Source organism: Oncorhynchus gorbuscha, linkage group LG22 (assembly GCF_021184085.1).
Source record: "Oncorhynchus gorbuscha isolate QuinsamMale2020 ecotype Even-year linkage group LG22, OgorEven_v1.0, whole genome shotgun sequence".
Classification (NCBI taxonomy): domain Eukaryota; kingdom Metazoa; phylum Chordata; class Actinopteri; order Salmoniformes; family Salmonidae; genus Oncorhynchus; species Oncorhynchus gorbuscha.
This window is the reverse complement of record NC_060194.1, coordinates 14004514-14028371: the sequence shown is the minus strand read 5'-3', so window position 1 is coordinate 14028371 and position 23858 is coordinate 14004514. Positions and strand designations below refer to the sequence as shown.

General features: G+C 45.2%; 1 protein-coding gene and 1 pseudogene across 2 annotated transcripts; both read right to left on the bottom strand.

Annotated features, from left to right (window-relative positions):
- Positions 1–5771: 5771 nt before the first annotated feature.
- LOC124009082 (zona pellucida sperm-binding protein 3-like) lies at positions 5772–11319 on the bottom strand. The gene is made up of 12 exons (XM_046320583.1): positions 11244–11319; positions 9830–10077; positions 9636–9751; positions 9443–9546; positions 8479–8656; positions 8185–8302; positions 7955–8040; positions 7635–7831; positions 7299–7475; positions 6601–6735; positions 6398–6526; positions 5772–6032 (listed from the first exon to the last, which is right to left on the bottom strand). Exons 1-11 carry the CDS (start codon positions 11317–11319, stop codon positions 6402–6404), a joined length of 1560 nt encoding a protein of 519 aa, XP_046176539.1. The 3' UTR covers positions 5772–6032; positions 6398–6401.
- Positions 11320–19060: 7741 nt separating this feature from the next.
- LOC124009857 lies at positions 19061–23602 on the bottom strand (annotated as a pseudogene). The gene is made up of 11 exons (XR_006834328.1): positions 23119–23602; positions 22925–23040; positions 22732–22835; positions 21768–21945; positions 21473–21589; positions 21243–21328; positions 20923–21119; positions 20588–20764; positions 19890–20024; positions 19687–19815; positions 19061–19321 (listed from the first exon to the last, which is right to left on the bottom strand). The product of XR_006834328.1 is annotated as a zona pellucida sperm-binding protein 3-like (transcript).
- Positions 23603–23858: the final 256 nt, after the last annotated feature.

Here is a 23858-nt window from a genome sequence, read left to right as displayed (position 1 = left end):
TTATCGAGAACCATTTATGGTTAAATAACATCTTGTTTCTTTGTAATATTGACCCATTGATCCATATAAAACATTTATCAGGTGAAAAATTGTGTTTATACAACAAAGTCCAGCACATTAAAGCCTTCTTGTGACAAGCCTCCAGTTGCACAGGAAGTTTACCCACAATATATGGACATTGTAGTTAAAAATTAAGCCCTCCAAACTTCTGAAAAACAAAATGAGGTATAATATTCCAGAAACTATGAAGATTTTTTATGTACCTTTTAATCCAGTTGACCTTTGATATCTGATTAAAGAGAGTGAAGTCTAAGACATTTAGACTGTCATCACAAACCCTGTTGGTGATAACATCTCTTTTTATCTTATGTGGCTTGTCTTTTCATATGAAGTTGTAAAAAGGCCTATCTAAGTTACAGCAAGTGGATTTGGGAATGTCAATAGATGAAAAAATATAGGATGCACGAGATAGCCCCTCAGCTTTGGATAAAAGCACCCTTTCTTGAAGACTTAAATCCCTCCCTTAACCATGAGGATATGTTTTGCTGTTGACAGATTGAGTTACAGGGTTCAAATGAACCTGTTTGGGATAGGGGGCAGCATTTTCACATTCGGATGAAAAACGTACCCAGAGTAAACTTCCAGCTACTCAGGCCCAGAAGGTAATATATGCATAGTATTAGTAGTATTGGATAGGAAACACTCTGAAGTTTCTACAACTGTTTGAATTATGTCTGTGAGTATAACAGAACTCATATGGTAAGCGAAAACCGGAGAAAAATCCAACCAGAAAGTGGGAAATCTGAGGTTTGTAGTTTTTCAACTCATTGCCTTTCTAATATACAGTGTAAATGGGGTCATATTGCACTTCCCAAGGCTTCCACTAGATGTCAACAGTCTTTAGAACCTTGTTTCAGGCTTCTACTGTGAAGGAGAAGAGAATAAGAGCTGATTGAGTAAGAGGTCTGGCAGAGTGCCATGAGCTCAGTCTCGCGCGTGCCCGTGAGAGGTAGCTGCGTTCCTTTTCCTTTCTAAAGACAAAGGAATTCTCCGGTTGAGACATTATTGAAGATTTATGTTAAAAACATCCTGAAGATTGATTCTATACATCGTTTGACATGTTTCTACGACCTGTAATATAACTTTTTGGACTTGGTCTGAACTTTCGCCTGGACTTTCCCACGCCTCGTGATTTTGGATTTGTGAACTAAATGCACTAACAAAAAGGAGGTATTTGGACATAAATGATGGACTTTAGCGAACAAAACAAACATTTATTGTGGAACTGGGATTCCTGGGAGTGCATTCTGATGAAGATCATCAAAGGTAAGAGAATATATATAATGCTATTTCTGACTTCTGTTGACTCCATAACATGGTGGGTATCTGTATGGCTTGTTTTTGTGTCTGAGCGCCATACTCAGATTATTGCATGGTGTGCTTTTTTCATAACGTTTTTTTGAAATCTGACATAGCGGTTGCATTAACACCTCTCTGGGAAGAGGAAGGGCGGGGGTGTATGCTTCATGATTAACGACTCATGGTGTAATCATAACAACACACAGCAACTCAAGTCCTTCTGCTCACCCAACCTAGAATTCCTCACAATCAAATGCCGGCCATATTACCCTCCAAGAGAATTCTCGTCAGTTATCTTCACAGCTCAAATCAAATCAAATTTTCAAATCAAATCCAATTTTATTTGTCACATACACATGGTTAGCAGATGCTAATGCGAGTGTAGTGAAATGCTTGTGCTTCTAGTTCCGACAATGCAGTAATAACCAACAAGTAATCTAACTAACAATTCCAAAACGACTGTCTTATACACACGAGTGTAAGGGGATAAAGAATATGTACATAAAGATACATGTAGTAGATAAAGATGCAGTAGATGATATAGAGTACAGTATATACGTATACATATGAGATGGATAATGTAGGGTATGTAAACATTATATTAGGTAGCATTGTTTAAAGTGGCTAGTGATATATTTTACATCATTTCCCATCAATTCCCATTATTAAAGTGGCTGAAGTTGAGTCAGTGTGTTGGCAGCAGCCACTCAATGTTAGTGGTGGCTGTTTAACAGTCTGATGGCCGTGAGATAGAAGCTGTTTTTCAGTCTCTCGGTCCCAGCTTTGATGCACCTGTACTGAACTCGCCTTCTGGATGATAGCGGGGTGAACAGGCAGTGGCTCGGGTGGTTGTTGTCCTTGATGATCTTTATGGCCTTCCTGTAACATCGGGTGGTGTAGGTGTCCTGGAGGGCAGGTAGTTTGCCCCCGGTGATGCGTTGTGCAGACCTCACTACCCTCTGGAGAGCCTTACGGTTGTGGGCGGAGCAGTTGCCGTACCAGGCGGTGATACAGCCCGCCAGGATGCTCTCGATTGTGCATCTGTAGAAGTTTGTGAGTTCTTTTGGTGACAAGCCGAATTTCTTCAGCCTCCTGAGGTTGAAGAGGCGCTGCTGCGCCTTCTTCACGATGCTGTCTGTGTGAGTGGACCAATTCAGTTTGTCTGTGATGTGTATGCCGAGGAACTTAAAACTTGCTACCCTCTACACTACTGTTCCATCGATGTGGATAGGGGGTGTTCCCTCTGCTGTTTCATTAAGTCCACAATCATCTCCTTAGTTTTGTTGACGTTGAGTATGAGGTTATTTTCCTGACACCACACTCCGAGGGCCCTCAACTCCTCCCTGTAGGCCGTCTCGTCGTTGTTGGTAATCAAGCCTACCACTGTTGTGTCGTCCGCAAACTTGATGATTTAGTTGGAGGCGTGCGTGGCCACGCAGTCATGGGTGAACAGGGAGTACAGGAGAGGGCTCAGAACGCACCCTTGTGGGGCCCCAGTGTTGAGGATCAGCGGGGAGGAGATGTTGTTACCTACCCTCACCACCTGGGGGCGGCCCGTCAGGAAGTCCAGTACCCAGTTGCACAGGGCGGGGTCGAGATCCAGGGTCTCGAGCTTGATGACGAGCTTGGAGGGTACTATGGTGTTGAATGCCTAGCTGTAGTCGATGAACAGCATTCTCACATAGGTATTCCTCTTGTCCAGATGGGTTAGGGCAGTGTGGTTGAGATTGCATCCTCTGTGGACCTATTTGGGCGGTAAGCAAATTGGGGTGGGTCTAGGGTGTCAGGTAGGGTGGAGGTGATATGGTCCTTGACTAGTCTCTCAAAGCACTTCATGATGACGGAAGTGAGTGCTACGGGGGCGGTAGTCATTTAGCTCAGTTACCTTAGCTTTCTTGGGAACAGGAACAATGGTGGCCCTCTTGAAGCATGTGGGAACAGCAGACTGGTATAGGGATTGATTGAATATGTCCGTAAACACACCGGCCAGCTGGTCTGCGCATGCTCTGAGGGCGCGGCTGGGGATGCCGTCTGGGCCTGCAGCCTTGCGAGGGTTAACACGTTTAAATGTCTTTACTCACCTCGGCTGCAGTGAAGGAGAGACCGCATGTTTTCGTTGCAGGCCGTTGTCAGTGGCACTGTATTGTCCTCAAAGCGGGCAAAAAAAGTGATTTAGTCTGCCTGGGAGCAAGACATCCTGGTCCGTGACTGGGCTGGATTTCTTCCCGTAGTCCGTGATTGACTGTAGACCCTGCCACATGCCTCTTGTGTCTGAGCCGTTGAATTGAGATTCTACTTTGTCTCTGTACTGACGCTTAGCTTGTTTGATAGCCTTGCGGAGGGAATAGCTGCACTGATGCCCTAATTAAAAGCAGTGGTTCGCGCTTTCAGTTTCACGCGAATGCTGCCATCAATCCACGGTTTCTGGTTAGGGAATGTTTTAAACGTTGCTATGGGAACAACATCTTCAACGCACGTTCTAATGAACTCGCACACCGAATCAGCGTATTCGTCAATGTTGTTATCTGACGCAATACGAAACATATCCCAGTCCACGTGATGGAAACAGTCTTGGAGTGTGGAGTCAGCTTGGTCGGACCAGCGTTGGACAGACCTCAGCATGGGAGCCTCTAGTTTTAGTTTCTGTCTGTAGGCAGGGATCAGCAAAATGGAGTCGTGGTCAGCTTTTGGCAGGGCACGGCCTTATATGCGTCGCGGAAGTTAGAGTAACAATGATCCAAGGTTTTTCCACCCCTGGTTGCGCAATCGATATGCTGATAAAATTTAGGGAGTCTTGTTTTCAGATTAGCCTTGTTAAAATCCCCAGGTACAATGAATGCAGCCTCCGGATAAATGGTTTCCAGTTTGCAAAGAGTTAAATAAAGTTTGTTCAGAGCCATCGATGTGTCTGCTTGGAGGGGGGATATATACGGCTGTGATTATGATCGAAGAGAATTCTCTTGGTAGATAATGCGGTCTACATTTGATTGTGAGGAATTCTAAATCAGGTGAACAGAAGGATTTGAGTTCCTGTATGTTTCTTTCATCACACCATGTCTCGTTAGCTATAAGGTATACGCCCCCGCCCCTCTTCTTACCAGAAAGGTGTTTGTTTCTGTCGGCGCGATGCGTGGAGAACCCGTTGGCTGCACCGCTTCGGATAGCGTCTCTCCAGTGAGCCATGTTTCCGTGAAGCACAGAACGTTAGTCTGATGTCCCTCTGGAATGCTACCCTTGCTCGGATTTCATTAACCTTGTTGTCAAGAGACTGGACATTGACAGGAAGAATGCTAGGGAGTGGTGCACGGTGTTCCCGTCTCCGGAGTCTGACCAGAAGACCGCCTCATTTCCCTCTTTTTCGGAGTCGTTTTTTTTGGGTCGCTGCATGCGATCCATTCCGTTGTCCTGTTTGTAAGGCAGAACACAGGATCCGCGTCGCGAAAAACATATTCTTGGTCGTACTGATGGAGAGTTGACGCTGATCTTATATTCAGTAGTTCGACTATGTAATGAAACCTAAGATGACCTGGGGTACTAATGTAAGAAATAACACGTTAAAAAAATAACTGCATAGTTTCCTAGGAACGCGAAGCGAGGCGGCCATCTCTGTCAGCGCCGGAAGTATATGGATTTGTGGAGGACTAGAACAGTACATTTAACTTTCATATATTCACAAGTGCAAACCACTAAATTAAAGCTGAACTTCTTGTTAATCTACCCATTGTGTCAGATTTCAAAAAGGCTTTACAGCAAAAGCACACCATATGATTGTTAGGCCAGAGCCTAGTCAAAACAAAACACATTTTCCAGCCAAAGAAGAGTCAAAAAGCAGAGAGAGAGACTAGTCACTAACCTTTGATGTGCATCAGATGGCACTCATAGGGCTTCATGTTACACAATACATGTTCGATAAAGTTCATATTTATATCCAAAAATCTGTTAAAAGATTCAAGTGTTATGCACAGAATTAAAGATACTCCTTAAGGAAAAGGACCAGTTAGAAATACCAGTGCCGATTCCAGTCCGCCAGTGGAGGTTGAGGGAGGAACGGCACGAATGGCAAACACTTGGAAACCATGGGTTTGATACCATTCCACTGCAGTTACCACAAGCCCGGTCTCCCCAATTAAGGGACACCAACCCCTTGAGCAGTCCACCCATTCCTCAGACCCTTCATAGCAAGCCCAATGTCTCAGAATGCCCTGTAGCTTACATGCTCAATCAGGAACCTCGGGACAGAGTCACATTAATCCAGGATGTGATGTCTGGCTACGCAAACAATACAGACCAAAGACTAAGCTAGGAAATGTCCGTTGGCATCAACAGGCCCTCACTTTAACAAAGGCAATATTTCAGATTACTCATGCAATATCGTGTAGTGCATAATGGTGAAGACAGAAAGTCAGTCAAAGTAGCATTAAATCATTTATTTTTCAAAGAGATTAACAGGCATCTCTTGAGATATCGTCTCAGTGTTGTGGTAGTCCCTTCACTGGTTGAGTTCGCCAGGAGCAGATGTGGTGCTTATGTCACTTTGTTGTAGGGTCATCCTCCTTGTGTGCTGGGACATCAGGACCGGCACCAACCTCAGTGAGTTGGTGTGCTGCTGCTTGGAGCAAGTCTATTATGGGCCACCACAACAACGCCTTCCAATTCTAGAAAGTGGATAGTGACTGGGAACAGATCCCTTCTTTATGAAACCACATCAAAAGCAGATATTTAAAAGTGATACTGGCAATTGCCATGTGCAGGTTGACATTTATTGAGACTGTATTGTCCTGGAGGCAGAACTGAGAGATTTCCACTCGATGTGCCAGATGGAAAGTCAAAATTGGCTACATTGTAACAATGTATGCTTTTAATTAAATGTTAGACATTAGGGTTGGCAGTGAGGTTAATGTTTAAAAATCATATTTTATTACCTTGTGGCTGTGCCAGCTAGTGAATATTCTGTGGAGCCATCCCAATAAGTGCTAACCTGCTTGCCATGTGCAGGTTATTTCCCTCTATAATAGCAGTACCATCATCCCATACATACCCTTTCAATAGGTTCCAATCTCATACTGATCCTCCTCTTCACCCAGACCCTCTTTCTCTGTGGTAACCTCAAGGTCTCCAATGGGCTCAGGTGTAGGAATCATCTCAGGGTCTGGAGTGGCCTCCAGCTCTGAGAACAGACAATTTAGCACAGAGCCTACATGCAATTATCATACATTCAAAACAGTAACGTACTGTCATTACCTCGTTGGGCGATTAGTTCTTTCTGCCTGATGAAGCCATCATATGTTGCAGAGCTAACGAGACCGTGCTCGTTGTTGGGTCCGACCCTTGGGCCCAAGGGACTAGCCTCATTTTGGGATTGGGCGAAATAAGGTCCTGGAATTAAATGTAACAGATTAACACAGCCAGTGTTGGCAGAATTGCTAGCCTATAGGGATACGAAAAGACAGGTGTTCGAAATGATGACCTATAGAGTGTACTACTTTTGACCAGTGCATCATGGTCTGGACAATAGTCTAGACATCCTGGTTGCCTCCCACACAATTTAAAAAAACTGGCTTTACACTTCTGTACATACTAGAATGAGAGTTTGGCATAGAGGAACTAAGTCTGCCTATGTCACTACCTTATCCGCTTGAATACATACAAAATATCTAGCAAGATTGAGATCAGTTATTTTTAATGAGTGCATTATGCAAGTGGCTAGTTTGCCTCAACTACCTTCACTAAAACCACTGCAAAGGTATTCCCTGAAAAATGTGGTTTCAAATCATGACGTTCTGCCTCGTGATTTGTTGGGAGAAGTTGCCAAACGAGTCAGTCATTGAAACCAGACCCTAGTTACTGCTGTTGCCTAGGGTTGGGTTCTCAAGACTACCTGTTCAAAGGTAGTGCACCTACATAAGGAATAAGATTATGCCATGTCAGAGTTAAATTACCTCTCTTGAAGTCCATGCCACGCCAACGACTGCCAGGTGATACGGGCTTCCTGTCCCCTGTTGAGGCAGGGAAGCCAGGTATATAGATACCTCCACTCGTCCGTGGAGATAGAGGTGTGCTCTTCTGTTTACTTGGGAGGACCATCATGGGGCCCAAAGTAGTATCCTGGTCCCATACTAAAATGACAACACATTAATTAAACACATACATTTGCAGTCAAGACACTCAATTGGTTCTCGAATATGGTTGAGATGGAAATTGGGGGAAGGTCCCGCCCCTGAAATGTGTTTTGAGAAGGTGGTGATGGAATAGAGGGATTAAGATGTCAAATACACCTTTCTTGGCCTTCATCCCAATACTCCAATTGTCACCAGAGGCTGAGGATTTGTTGCGGTAGACACGAGGTTCAAGTTGGCTACCACCTAGTCTTGGACTGAGGGGACGTTGTGCTGGAGCTTGAACAACGCCCTTCTGTCTACTCAGGCTTGGACAACGCCCACATAGCAAATCATTCTCATCAGCAGACCTCCATCTGAAATGTATGAAAGATCTACTCATGGACCAAGAACACATCACTTTTTTAAAAAGCTATGGTTATTCCAATGAATAGCTCACAGCCCAGTAACAGTAGCTAAGGAAATGTGACTTATCCCACCTGCCATCAATGAAGGAGCATGCCTTGTTGCTAGGCTCTGCATGGTCCATGACAGGGACTGCCATAAGGTGGCAAGTGATGTACAGCTGTGAAAAACAGGATAAGCAAAACAAAGATGTAGAATCACAGTAGCCTACATAATGTCTGTAAATTATGTTACTGTAGAATAATTTAACTACAGTACCCATAATGGCCTCTACAACATTGTTTTTATTAAATACCGCCCTCACCTCTGCCCTGTCCCCCTGGTGGAACCTAAAGGCATCAATGTGGAACCCGAGCTTGTTGTCCTGGGTTCTACGCATGAAACCAGAGCGGGAACCAGGCAGCTGGGAATCCATCAAGCACCTGGAGGGAGATTATATTAAAATAAATATTGGGGCATCTTCCTTAGTAACCAATTGAGAAGTCTCAAAGAAACCAGTTGACTACTTTAAAAATGGTGGAAGTCCTCAAATGGCATATTCCATCTTTCTCTACGGGCCAGCCGGATAATAGTCGTTCTAAGCCATCCCCCTGCTTACCCATCACTCTCAATGAAGACATATCTGGGGACAGAGTTGCTATCAGGGTCCAGTGTGGCCACGCAGCTGCTAACAAAGACCCTGAGCCTGGTGTGGTGAGCAACCCTGACAGACGCCTCAATGTTGATGAGATCACCCAGGAAGTAGACTCCAGAACCCCGCTCATAGAGCCAGTCACCTGGAAAGGAAATGGCAGTAAAGAAAGACCGTACTGCAACCGATTCGTTTTAAAGTTACGAACGAGAGTCGCTATTAAAACTACCCCGGCCAGAACATATTGTCAATAGGCGCTCAACTAGTGAGCATCTAATAATGGATTAAAATGAGGGCCATGTTTAGGAGGCAAACTGTATAACGTTGCAGACAGAAGTGTCCCCAATAACAGTTGTCTGATGTGATTCCGTATTTTGCATGTCAGAGGGGCATTTGTGCTACATAGTACATTTATAATCTGCCTGCGGCTATGGAACCCTGACCTGTTCACCGGACGTGCTACCTGTTCCAGACCTGCCGTTTTCAACTCTAGAGACAGCAGGAGCGGTAGAGATACTCTCAATGATCGGCTATGAAAAGCCAACTGACATTTACTCCTGAGGTGCTGACCTGTTGCACCCTCGACAACTTCTGTGATTATTATTTGAACATCGTTGCCATGTTCTGTTATGATCTCCACCCGGCACAGCTAGAAGAGGACTGGCCACCCCTCAGAGCCTTTCTAGGGAGTTTCCTAGCCACAGTGCTTCTACACCTACATTGCTTGCGGTTTTAGGCTGGGTTTCTGTACAGCACTTTGACATATCAGCTGATGTAAGAAGGGCTATATAAATACATTTGATATCTTAACATTCAATTCACTGGTTTTACCAAGCTTCTGGGAGAGCGCCATTGTATCCTTTTGATTTATTATCTGAATGGTCAACAAAATTGGACCCTGCGAAATGCAGCCCAGGATTTATATACCCACTTGTCATAAGCGTCAGTGAGAACTGCAGGGTGTCTTCAGCAGACACTGTGGCGGTGAAAGGGATCCGGGTCGGCTGGAGAGAAGAGCTGTCCAAACTGTACTTCCTGAAACAGAAAGTACAGACCGGTAAATACACCAATAGGTCAACGCAGGATTCCTATGACCGTCATACAACAGTATAGCCTAAACTCACCTTTCATAATGACACTCAATTGGGATTACAGCACCAGCCATTCGAATAACGCCATCTGGTGTGGTTCTGGGTGTATATCTGAGGAGGTTTGCGTAGATCAATGAGTCTTCGTTCAGCTGTGGAGTCACAAAGCAGCATTTAAGAGAAGGTTGTTTCAAGAAGTCAACTACTGATTTAAAATATATATATATTACCATGTACTTGGTTCCACAGTCCGAAAGTGCTGCAAATATTCTGTACTCATCTCCGGCTGCTGAAGCTGTAGCCCTACACGGCTCTTGGTCTTGGTACTGTTCAACTCCAAGTCGCAGGTCATCCACGTCGATTAGATTACCGAGTTTAAACAGATCAGCCTTCACGACTATCTCCATGGAGTCTGACTGGACGTCACAGCGACAGTTTCTACTCGAACTGGCCTTGAAACTGTTTGTTGGAGTGGAGGCTGTTTAAAGCGTGGACGATTGTCAAATTGCGGTGTTCGCCTTGGAAGTTGTTGCCATGTGTCAGTGCTATAAGTATTTGACAAAGCAGGAGAGATTAAGAAGTTTTTCACAAGTAAAAACCAAACCAGTTGCTTGAACAATAACCTGAGCATGTTTGCCATCATGAGTCCCATGCCAACAACTAATGTGACTCTGTAGGTTAGAGGACAGCGTGCCTCTGCTATGCTACAATTGATGAAACTGGGGTAGCTTTTATCAAACAACCAGGCTGCACACCTGGGCTGGATTATGCGCTAATTTGGCCTTGCATCTGATTAGTCAAGATCTTTAATTGGCACACATGTTCAAATCAAATCACATGTTATTTCTTACATACACATGGTTAGCAGATGTTAATGTGAGTGTAGCGAAATGTTTGTGCTTCTGGTTCCCGACAGTGCAGTAATATCTAACAAGTAATCTAACAGTTCCCCAACAACTACAGCTAATACACACATCTAAAATGGGTGAATGAGAAAATGTACATATGCGGTTCCACAGTGAACAACGGCCAAGCTGCATAGGCACGGTGCAATAGATGGTATAAAATACAGTACATAAATATGATATGAGTATTATAAGATATGTAAACATTATTAAGTGGCATCGTTTAAAGTGACGAGTGATCCATTTGTTAACGTGACCAGTGATTGGGTCTCCATGTAGGAGAGCAGTCTGATGGCCTTGAGATAGAAGCTGTTCTTCAGTCTCTCGGTCCCAGCTTCGATGCACCTGTACTGACCTCACCTTCTGGATGGTAGCGGTGTGAACAGGCAGTGGCTCGGGTGGCTGTTGTCTTTGATGATCTTTTTTTGCTTACCTGTGACATCGGGTGCTATAGATGTCATGGTGGGCAGGTAGTTTGCCCCCGGTGATGCGTTGTGCAGACCGCACCACCCTCTGATAGAGCCTTGCGGTTGAGGGCAAGCAGTTGCTATACCAGGCTGTTATAGTTCCTGACAGGAGGCTCTCGATTGTGGATCTGTAAAAGTTAGTCAGGGTTTTGGGTGACAAGCCACATTTCTTCAGCCTTCTGAGGTTGAAGAGGCGCTGTTGCACCTTCTTCACCACACTGTCTGTGTGGGTGGACCATTTCAGTTTGTCGTTAATGTGTATGCCGAGGAACTTTCCACTTTCTCCACTGGTGTCCCTTCGATGTAGGTGGGGGGCTCCTTCAGCTGTTTCCTGATGTCCACGATCATAATATATGCCATTTAGCAGACGCTTTTATCCAAAGCGACTTACAGTCATGTGTGCATACATTCTACGTATGGGTGGTCCCGGGATCGAACCCATCATCTTTTTTGACGTTGAGTGAGAAGTTGTATTCCTGACGGCACACTCCACACACTGTTCGAGCTGTGTCTGAATCCTGGTTTAGGAAGACCACCAAAAATTCTGAAATGTTCATCCCAAACTACAACATTTTCAGAGAAGATAGAACTGCCAAAGGGGGCGGTGTTGCAATCTACTGCAAAGATAGCCCGCAGAGGTCTGTCCTACTATCCAGGTCTGTACCCAAACAATTTGAAATTCTACTTTTAAAAATCCACCTCTCTAAAAACAAGTCTCTCACCGTTGCCGCCCGTAGACCACCCTCTGCCCTCAGCTGTGCTCTGGACACCATATGCGAACTGATTGCCCCCCATCTATCGTCAGAGCTCGTGCTGCTAGGCGACCTAAACTGGAACATGCTTAACACCCCAGCCATCCTACAATCTAAGCTTGATGCCCTCAATCTCATACAAATGATCAATGAACCTACCAGGCACCCTCATAGATGTCATTCTAACCAACTTGCCCTCTAAATACACCTCTGCTGTCTTCAACCAAGATCTCAGCGATCACTGCCTCATTGCCTGCATCCGTAATGGGTCAGCGGTCAAACGACCTCCACTCATCAATGTCAAACGCTCCCTGAAACACTTCAGCGAGCAGGCCTTTCTAATCGACCTGGCCGGGGTATCCTGGAAGGATATTGATCTCATCCCGTCAGTAGAGGATGCCTGAGTATTTTTTTTAAATGCCTTCCTAACCATCTTAAATAAGCATGCCCCATTCAATAAATTTAGAACCAGGAACAGATATAGCCCTTGGTTCTCCCCAGACCTGACTGCCCTTAACCAACACAAAATGGCGTTCTGCATTAGTATCGAACAGCCCCGTGATATGCAGCTGTTCAGGGAAGTCAGAAACCATTACACGCAGTCAGTCAGGAAAGCAAAGGCTAGCATTTGTCAAGGAGAAATTTGCATCCTGTAGCTCTAACTCCAAAAAGTTCTGAGACACTGAAAAGTCCATGGAGAACAAGAGCACCTCCTCCCAGCTGCGCACTGCACTGAGGCTCGGTAACACGGTCACCACTGATAAATCCATGATAATCGAAAACTTTAACAAGCATTTCTCAACGGCTGGCCATGCCTTCCTCCTGGCTACTCCAACCTCGGCCAACAGCTCCCCCCCGCAGCTACTCGCCCAAGCCTCCCCAGCTTCTCCTTTACCCAAATCCAGATAGCAGATGTTCTGAAAGAGCTGCAAAACCTGGACCCGTACAAATCAGCTGGTCTTGACAATCTGGACCCTCTATTTCTTAAACTATCCGCCGCCATTGACGCAACCCCTATTACCAGCCTGTTCAACCTCTCTTTCATATCATCTGAGATCCCCAAGGATTGAAAGCTGCCGCAGTCATCCCCCTCTTCAAAGGGGGAGACACCCTGGACCCAAACTGTTACAGACCTATATCCATCCTGCCTATCTAAGGTATTCGAAAGCCTAGTCAACAAACAGATCACTGACCATCGTGAATCCCACCGTACCTTCTCCGCTGTGCAATCTGGTTTCCGTGCCGGTCACGGGTGTACCTCAGCCACGCTCAAGGTACTAAACGATATCATACGATAAAAGACTACTGTGCAGCCGTCTTCATCGACCTGGCCAAGGCTTTCGACTCTGTCAATCACCATATTCTTATCGGCAGACTCAGTAGCCTCGGTTTTTCTAATGACTGCCTTGACTGGTTCACCAACTACTTTGCAGACAGAGTTCAGTGTGTCAAATCGGAGGGCATGTTGTCCGGTCCTCTGGCAGTCTCTATGGGGGTGCCACAGGGTTCAATTCTCGGGCCTTCTCTGTATATATCAATGATGTTGCTCTTGCTGTTCCCTGATCCACCTCTACGCAGACAACACCATTCTGTATACTTCTGGCCCTTCCACTGTGCTATCTAACCTTCAAACGAGCTTCACTGCCATACAACACTCCTTCCTTGGCCTCCAACTGCTCTTAAACGCTAGTAAAACCAAATGGATGCTTTTCAACCGTTCGCTGCCTGCACCCGCACGCCTGACTAGCATCACCACCCTGGATGGTTCCGACCTATAATATGTGTTCATCTATAAGTACCTAGGTGTCTGGCTAGACTGTAAACTCTCCTTCCAGACTCATATCAAACATCTCCAATCTAAAATCAAATCTAGAGAGTCGGATTTCTATTCCGCAACAAAGCCTCCTTCACTCACTCCGCCAAACTTACCCTAGTAAAACTGACTATCCTACCGATCCTCGACTTCGGCGATGTCATCTACAAAATATCTTCCAATACTCTACTCAGCAAACTGGATGCAGTTTATCACAGTGCCATCCGTTTTGTTACTAAAGCACCTTATACCACCCACCACTGCAACCTGTATGCTCTAGTCGGCTGACCCTCGCTACATATTCGTCGCCAGACCCACTGGCTCCAGGTCATCTACAAGTCCATGCAAGGTAAAGCTCCGCCTTATCTCAGTTCACTGGTCACGATGGCAACACCACCCACCCATAGCACGCGCTCCAGCAGGTGTCTCACTGATCATCCCTAAAGCCAACACCTCATTTGGCCACCTTTCCTTCCAGTTCTCTGCTGCCTGTGACTGGAACGAATTGCAAAAATCGCTGGAGTTGGAGGCTTTTATCTCCCTCACCAACTTTAAACACCTTCTATCTGAGCAACTAACCGATCGCTGCAGCTGTACATAGTCCATCGGTAAATAGCCAGCCCAATTTACCTACCTCATCCCCATACTGTTTTTTACTTTTCTGCTCTTTTGCACACCAGTATCTATACCTGCACATGACCATCTGATCATTTATCACCCGTGTTAATCTGCTTAATTGTCATTATTTGCCTACCTCATGCCTTTTGCACACAATGGATATAGACTTTTTTTCATACTGTGCTGACTTGTTTATTGTTTACTCCATGTGTAACTCTGTTCTCTGTTCACACTGCTATGCTTTCTTGGCCAGGTCGCCGTTGTAAATGAGAACTTGCCTACCTGGTTAAATAAAGGTGAAATAAAATTAAAATACAAGTTAAGACTTGTTAATACATATATGAAGTAACTTTTTATAGAGGGTTGAGTTGAGATTAAAGATTTTTCTATTCTATAGATATGGACTTGAATGCCAGGGGATACGAAACCTGTTGAAGATAAATGCTTTTTTATTTTTTAAGGACTGCAACGCAGATCTTGTATTTGTTCAAGAAACACATTCATGCAAGGACTATAATTATAGATATAATCAGTAGGGTAATGTATTTTTTTTGGCCCAATTTTAGCACACTTTCAAAGGGAAATGTTTGTTTACTCAAATGGACATTACCTAGTAGCGGTCATCGACCACATGGACAGATTGTGTTGTGTAAATCAAATCAAATCACATTTTATTTGTCACATACACATGGTTAGCAGATGTTAATGCGAGTGTAGCGAAATGCTTGCGCTTCTAGTTCCGACAATGCAGTAATAACCAACAAGTAATCTAACTAACAATTCCTAAACTACTGTCTTATACACAGTGTAAGGGGATAAAGAATATGTACATAAGGATATATGAATGAGTGATGGTACAGAGCAGCATAGGCAAGATACAGTAGATGGTATCGAGTACAGTATATACATATGAGATGAATATGTAAACAAAGTGGCATAGTTAAAGTGGCTAGTGATACATGTATTACATAAGGATGCAGTCGATGATATAGAGTACAGTATATACGTATGCATATGAGATGAATAATGTAGGGTATGTAACATTATATTAGGTAGCATTGTTTAAAGTGGCTAGTGATATATTTTACATCATTTCCCATCAATTCCCATTATTAAAGTGGCTGGAGTTGAGTCAGTGTCAGTGTGTTGGCTGCAGCCACTTAATGTTAGTGGTGGCTGTTTAACAGTCTGATGGCCTTGAGATAGAAGCTGTTTTTCAGTCTCTCGGTTCCAGCTTTGATGCACCTGTACTGACCTTGCCTTCTGGATGATAGCGGGGTGAACAGGCAGTGGCTCGGGTGGTTGATGTCCTTGATGATCTTTATGGCCTTCCTGTAACATCGGGTGGTGTAGGTGTCCTGGAGGGCAGGTAGTTTGCCCCCGGTGATGCGTTGTGCAGACCTCACTACCCTCTGGAGAGCCTTACGGTTGAGGGCGGAGCAGTTGCCGTACCAGGCGGTGATACAGCCCGCCAGGATGCTCTCGATTGTGCATCTGTAGAAGTTTGTGAGTTCTTTTGGTGACAAGCCAAATTTCTTCAGCCTCCTGAGGTTGAAGAGGCGCTGCTGCGCCTTCTTCACGATGCTGTCTGTGTGAGTGGACCAATTCAGTTTGTCTGTGATGTGTATGCCGAGGAACTTAAAACTTGCTACCCTCTACACTACTGTTCCATCGATGTGGATAGGGGGGTGTTCCCTCTGCTGTTTCCTGAAGTCCACAATCATCTCCTTAGTTTTGTTGACGTTGAGTATGAGGTTATTTTCCTGACAACACACTCCGAGGGCCCTCACCTCCTCCCTGTAGGCCGTCTCGTCGTTGTTGGTAATCAAGCCTACCACTGTTGTGTCGTCCGCAAACTTGATGATTTAGTTGGAGGCGTGCGTGGCCACGCAGTCATGGGTGAACAGGGAGTACAGGAGAGGGCTCAGAACGCAACCTTGTGGGGCCCCAGTGTTGAGGATCAGCGGGGAGGAGATGTTGTTACCTACCCTCACCACCTGGGGGCGGCCCGTCAGGAAGTCCAGTACCCAGTTGCACAGGGCGGGGTCGAGACCCAGGGTCTCGAGCTTGATGACGAGCTTGGAGGGTACTATGGTGTTGAATGCCGAGCTGTAGTCGATGAACAGCATTCTCACATAGGTATTCCTCTTGTCCAGATGGGTTAGGGCAGTGTGCAGTGTGGTTGAGATTGCATCCTCTGTGGACCTATTTGGGCGGTAAGCAAATTGGGGTGGGTCTAGGGTGTCAGGTAGGGTGGAGGTGATATGGTCCTTGACTAGTCTCTCAAAGCACTTCATGATGACGGAAGTGAGTGCTACGGGGCGGTAGTCGTTTAGCTCAGTTACCTTAGCTTTCTTGGGAACAGGAACAATGGTGGACCTCTTGAAGCATGTGGGAACAGCAGACTGGTATAGGGATTGATTGAATATGTCCGTAAACACACCGGCCAGCTGGTCTGCGCATGCTCTGAGGGCGCGGCTGGGGATGCCGTCTGGGCCTGCAGCCTTGCGAGGGTTAACACGTTTAAATGTCTTACTCACCTCGGCTGCAGTGAAGGAGAGACCGCATGTTTTCGTTGCAGGCCGTTGTCAGTGGCACTGTATTGTCCTCAAAGCGGGCAAAAAAGTGATTTAGTCTGCCTGGGAGCAAGACATCCTGGTCCGTGACTGGGCTGGATTTCTTCCCGTAGTCCGTGATTGACTGTAGACCCTGCCACATGCCTCTTGTGTCTGAGCCGTTGAATTGAGATTCTACTTTGTCTCTGTACTGACGCTTAGCTTGTTTGATAGCCTTGCGGAGGGAATAGCTGCACTGTTTGTATTAGGTCATGTTACCAGACACCTTGCCCTAATTAAAAGCAGTGGTTCGCGCTTTCAGTTTCACGCGAATGCTGCCATCAATCCACGGTTTCTGGTTAGGGAATGTTTTAAACGTTGCTATGGGAACGACATCTTCAACGCACGTTCTAATGAACTCGCACACCGAATCAGCGTATTCGTCAATGTTGTTATCTGACGCAATACGAAACATATCCCAGTCCACGTGATGGAAACAGTCTTGGAGTGTGGAGTCAGCTTGGTCGGACCAGCGTTGGACAGACATCAGCATGGGAGCCTCTAGTTTTAGTTTCTGTCTGTAGGCAGGGATCAGCAAAATGGAGTCGTGGTCAGCTTTCCGAAAGGGGGCAGGGCACGGCCTTATATGCGTCGCGGAAGTTAGAGTAACAATGATCCAAGGTTTTTCCACCCCTGGTTGCGCAATCGATATGCTGATAAAATTTAGGGAGTCTTGTTTTCAGATTAGCCTTGTTAAAATCCCCAGGTACAATGAATGCAGCCTCCGGATAAATGGTTTCCAGTTTGCAAAGAGTTAAATAAAGTTTGTTCAGAGCCATCGATGTGTCTGCTTGGGGGGGATATATACGGCTGTGATTATGATCGAAGAGAATTCTCTTGGTAGATAATGCGGTGTACATTTGATTGTGAGGAATTCTAAATCAGGTGAACAGAAGGATTTGAGTTCCTGTATGTTTCTTTCATCACACCATGTCTCGTTAGCCATAAGGTATACGCCCCGCCCCTCTTCTTACCAGAAAGGTGTTTGTTTCTGTCGGCGCGATGCGTGGAGAAACCTGTTGGCTGCACCGCTTCGGATAGCGTCTCTCCAGTGAGCCATGTTTCCGTGAAGCACAGAACGTTACAGTCTGATGTCCCTCTGGAATGCTACCCTTGCTCGGATTTCATCAACCTTGTTGTCAAGAGACTGGACATTGACAGGAAGAATGCTAGGGAGTGGTGCACGGTGTTCCCGTCTCCGGAGTCTGACCAGAAGACCGCCTCGTTTCCCTCTTTTTCGGAGTCGTTTTTTTGGGTCGCTGCATGCGATCCATTCCGTTGTCCTGTTTGTAAGGCAGAACACAGGATCCGCGTCGCGAAAAACATATTCTTGGTCGTACTGATGGTGAGTTGACGCTGATCTTATATTCAGTAGTTCGACTATGTAATGAAACCTAAGATGACCTGGGGTACTAATGTAAGAAATAACACGTTAAAAAAAATAACTGCATAGTTTCCTAGGAACGCGAAGCGAGGCGGCCATCTCTGTCGGCGCCGGAAGTATATGGATTTGTGGAGGACTAGAACAGTACATTTAACTTTCATATATTCACAAGTGCAAACCACTAAATTAAAGCTGAACTTCTTGTTAATCTACCCATTGTGTCAGATTTCAAAAAGGCTTTACAGCAAAAGCACACCATATGATTGTTAGGCCAGAGCCTAGTCAAAACAAAACACATTTTCCAGCCAAAGAAGAGTCAAAAAGCAGAGAGAGAGACTAGTCACTAACCTTTGATGTGCATCAGATGGCACTCATAGGGCTTCATGTTACACAATACATGTTCGATAAAGTTCATATTTATATCCAAAAATCTGTTAAAAGATTCAAGTGTTATGCACAGAATTAAAGATACTCCTTAAGGAAAAGGACCAGTTAGAAATACCAGTGCCGATTCCAGTCCGCCAGTGGAGGTTGAGGGAGGAACGGCACGAATGGCAAACACTTGGAAACCATGGGTTTGATACCATTCCACTGCAGTTACCACAAGCCCGGTCTCCCCAATTAAGGGACACCAACCCCTTGAGCAGTCCACCCATTCCTCAGACCCTTCATAGCAAGCCCAATGTCTCAGAATGCCCTGTAGCTTACATGCTCAATCAGGAACCTCGGGACAGAGTCACATTAATCCAGGATGTGATGTCTGGCTACGCAAACAATACAGACCAAAGACTAAGCTAGGAAATGTCCGTTGGCATCAACAGGCCCTCACTTTAACAAAGGCAATATTTCAGATTACTCATGCAATATCGTGTAGTGCATAATGGTGAAGACAGAAAGTCAGTCAAAGTAGCATTAAATCATTTATTTTTCAAAGAGATTAACAGGCATCTCTTGAGATATCGTCTCAGTGTTGTGGTAGTCCCTTCACTGGTTGAGTTCGCCAGGAGCAGATGTGGTGCTTATGTCACTTTGTTGTAGGGTCATCCTCCTTGTGTGCTGGGACATCAGGACCGGCACCAACCTCAGTGAGTTGGTGTGCTGCTGCTTGGAGCAAGTCTATTATGGGCCACCACAACAACGCCTTCCAATTCTAGAAAGTGGATAGTGACTGGGAACAGATCCCTTCTTTATGAAACCACATCAAAAGCAGATATTTAAAAGTGATACTGGCAATTGCCATGTGCAGGTTGACATTTATTGAGACTGTATTGTCCTGGAGGCAGAACTGAGAGATTTCCACTCGATGTGCCAGATGGAAAGTCAAAATTGGCTACATTGTAACAATGTATGCTTTTAATTAAATGTTAGACATTAGGGTTGGCAGTGAGGTTAATGTTTAAAAATCATATTTTATTACCTTGTGGCTGTGCCAGCTAGTGAATATTCTGTGGAGCCATCCCAATAAGTGCTAACCTGCTTGCCATGTGCAGGTTATTTCCCTCTATAATAGCAGTACCATCATCCCATACATACCCTTTCAATAGGTTCCAATCTCATACTGATCCTCCTCTTCACCCAGACCCTCTTTCTCTGTGGTAACCTCAAGGTCTCCAATGGGCTCAGGTGTAGGAATCATCTCAGGGTCTGGAGTGGCCTCCAGCTCTGAGAACAGACAATTTAGCACAGAGCCTACATGCAATTATCATACATTCAAAACAGTAACGTACTGTCATTACCTCGTTGGGCGATTAGTTCTTTCTGCCTGATGAAGCCATCATATGTTGCAGAGCTAACGAGACCGTGCTCGTTGTTGGGTCCGACCCTTGGGCCCAAGGGACTAGCCTCATTTTGGGATTGGGCGAAATAAGGTCCTGGAATTAAATGTAACAGATTAACACAGCCAGTGTTGGCAGAATTGCTAGCCTATAGGGATACGAAAAGACAGGTGTTCGAAATGATGACCTATAGAGTGTACTACTTTTGACCAGTGCATCATGGTCTGGACAATAGTCTAGACATCCTGGTTGCCTCCCACACAATTTTAAAAAACTGGCTTTACACTTCTGTACATACTAGAATGAGAGTTTGGCATAGAGGAACTAAGTCTGCCTATGTCACTACCTTATCCGCTTGAATACATACAAAATATCTAGCAAGATTGAGATCAGTTATTTTTAATGAGTGCATTATGCAAGTGGCTAGTTTGCCTCAACTACCTTCACTAAAACCACTGCAAAGGTATTCCCTGAAAAATGTGGTTTCAAATCATGACGTTCTGCCTCGTGAATTGTTGGGAGAAGTTGCCAAACGAGTCAGTCATTGAAACCAGACCCTAGTTACTGCTGTTGCCTAGGGTTGGGTTCTCAAGACTACCCGTTCAAAGGTAGTGCACCTACATAAGGAATAAGATTATGCCATGTCAGAGTTAAATTACCTCTCTTGAAGTCCATGCCACGCCAACGACTGCCAGGTGATACGGGCTTCCTGTCCCCTGTTGAGGCAGGGAAGCCAGGTATATAGATACCTCCACTCGTCCGTGGAGATAGAGGTGTGCTCTTCTGTTTACTTGGGAGGACCATCATGGGGCCCAAAGTAGTATCCTGGTCCCATACTAAAATGACAACACATTAATTAAACACATACATTTGCAGTCAAGACACTCAATTGGTTCTCGAATATGGTTGAGATGGAAATTGGGGGAAGGTCCCGCCCTGAAATGTGTTTTGAGAAGGTGGTGATGGAATAGAGGGATTAAGATGTCAAATACACCTTTCTTGGCCTTCATCCCAATACTCCAATTGTCACCAGAGGCTGAGGATTTGTTGCGGTAGACACGAGGTTCAAGTTGGCTACCACCTAGTCTTGGACTGAGGGGACGTTGTGCTGGAGCTTGAACAACGCCCTTCTGTCTACTCAGGCTTGGACAACGCCCACATAGCAAATCATTCTCATCAGCAGACCTCCATCTGAAATGTATGAAAGATCTACTCATGGACCAAGAACACATCACTTTTTTAAAAAGCTATGGTTATTCCAATGAATAGCTCACAGCCCAGTAACAGTAGCTAAGGAAATGTGACTTATCCCACCTGCCATCAATGAAGGAGCATGCCTTGTTGCTAGGCTCTGCATGGTCCATGACAGGGACTGCCATAAGGTGGCAAGTGATGTACAGCTGTGAAAAACAGGATAAGCAAAACAAAGATGTAGAATCACAGTAGCCTACATAATGTCTGTAAATTATGTTACTGTAGAATAATTTAACTACAGTACCCATAATGGCCTCTACAACATTGTTTTTATTAAATACCGCCCTCACCTCTGCCCTGTCCCCTGGTGGAACCTAAAGGCATCAATGTGGAACCCGAGCTTGTTGTCCTGGGTTCTACGCATGAAACCAGAGCGGGAACCAGGCAGCTGGGAATCCATCAAGCACCTGGAGGGAGATTATATTAAAATAAATATTGGGGCATCTTCCTTAGTAACCAATTGAGAAGTCTCAAAGAAACCAGTTGACTACTTTAAAAATGGTGGAAGTCCTCAAATGGCATATTCCATCTTTCTCTACGGGCCAGCCGGATAATAGTCGTTCTAAGCCATCCCCCCCTGCTTACCCATCACTCTCAATGAAGACATATCTGGGGACAGAGTTGCTATCAGGGTCCAGTGTGGCCACGCAGCTGCTAACAAAGACCCTGAGCCTGGTGTGGTGAGCAACCCTGACAGACGCCTCAATGTTGATGAGATCACCCAGGAAGTAGACTCCAGAACCCCGCTCATAGAGCCAGTCACCTGGAAAGGAAATGGCAGTAAAGAAAGACCGTACTGCAACCGATTCGTTTTAAAGTTACGAACGAGAGTCGCTATTAAAACTACCCCGGCCAGAACATATTGTCAATAGGCGCTCAACTAGTGAGCATCTAATAATGGATTAAAATGAGGGCCATGTTTAGGAGGCAAACTGTATAACGTTGCAGACAGAAGTGTCCCCAATAACAGTTGTCTGATGTGATTCCGTATTTTGCATGTCAGAGGGGCATTTGTGCTACATAGTACATTTATAATCTGCCTGCGGCTATGGAACCCTGACCTGTTCACCGGACGTGCTACCTGTTCCAGACCTGCCGTTTTCAACTCTAGAGACAGCAGGAGCGGTAGAGATACTCTCAATGATCGGCTATGAAAAGCCAACTGACATTTACTCCTGAGGTGCTGACCTGTTGCACCCTCGACAACTTCTGTGATTATTATTTGAACATCGTTGCCATGTTCTGTTATGATCTCCACCCGGCACAGCTAGAAGAGGACTGGCCACCCCTCAGAGCCTTTCTAGGGAGTTTCCTAGCCACAGTGCTTCTACACCTACATTGCTTGCGGTTTTAGGCTGGGTTTCTGTACAGCACTTTGACATATCAGCTGATGTAAGAAGGGCTATATAAATACATTTGATATCTTAACATTCAATTCACGGGTTTTACCAAGCTTCTGGGAGAGCGCCATTGTATCCTTTTGATTTATTATCTGAATGGTCAACAAAATTGGACCCTGCGAAATGCAGCCCAGGATTTATATACCCACTTGTCATAAGCGTCAGTGAGAACTGCAGGGTGTCTTCAGCAGACACTGTGGCGGTGAAAGGGATCCGGGTCGGCTGGAGAGAAGAGCTGTCCAAACTGTACTTCCTGAAACAGAAAGTACAGACCGGTAAATACACCAATAGGTCAACGCAGGATTCCTATGACCGTCATACAACAGTATAGCCTAAACTCACCTTTCATAATGACACTCAATTGGGATTACAGCACCAGCCATTCGAATAACGCCATCTGGTGTGGTTCTGGGTGTATATCTGAGGAGGTTTGCGTAGATCAATGAGTCTTCGTTCAGCTGTGGAGTCACAAAGCAGCATTTAAGAGAAGGTTGTTTCAAGAAGTCAACTACTGATTTAAAATATATATATATTACCATGTACTTGGTTCCACAGTCCGAAAGTGCTGCAAATATTCTGTACTCATCTCCGGCTGCTGAAGCTGTAGCCCTACACGGCTCTTGGTCTTGGTACTGTTCAACTCCAAGTCGCAGGTCATCCACGTCGATTAGATTACCGAGTTTAAACAGATCAGCCTTCACGACTATCTCCATGGAGTCTGACTGGCACGTCACAGCGACAGTTTCTACTCGAACTGGCCTTGAAACTGTTTGTTGGAGTGGAGGCTGTTTAAAGCGTGGACGATTGTCAAATTGCGGTGTTCGCCTTGGAAGTTGTTGCCATGTGTCAGTGCTATAAGTATTTGACAAAGCAGGAGAGATTAAGAAGTTTTTCACAAGTAAAAACCAAACCAGTTGCTTGAACAATAACCTGAGCATGTTTGCCATCATGAGTCCCATGCCAACAACTAATGTGACTCTGTAGGTTAGAGGACAGCGTGCCTCTGCTATGCTACAATTGATGAAACTGGGGTAGCTTTTATCAAACAACCAGGCTGCACACCTGGGCTGGATTATGCGCTAATTTGGCCTTGCATCTGATTAGTCAAGATCTTTAATTGGCACACATGTTCAAATCAAATCACATGTTATTTCTTACATACACATGGTTAGCAGATGTTAATGTGAGTGTAGCGAAATGTTTGTGCTTCTGGTTCCCGACAGTGCAGTAATATCTAACAAGTAATCTAACAGTTCCCCAACAACTACAGCTAATA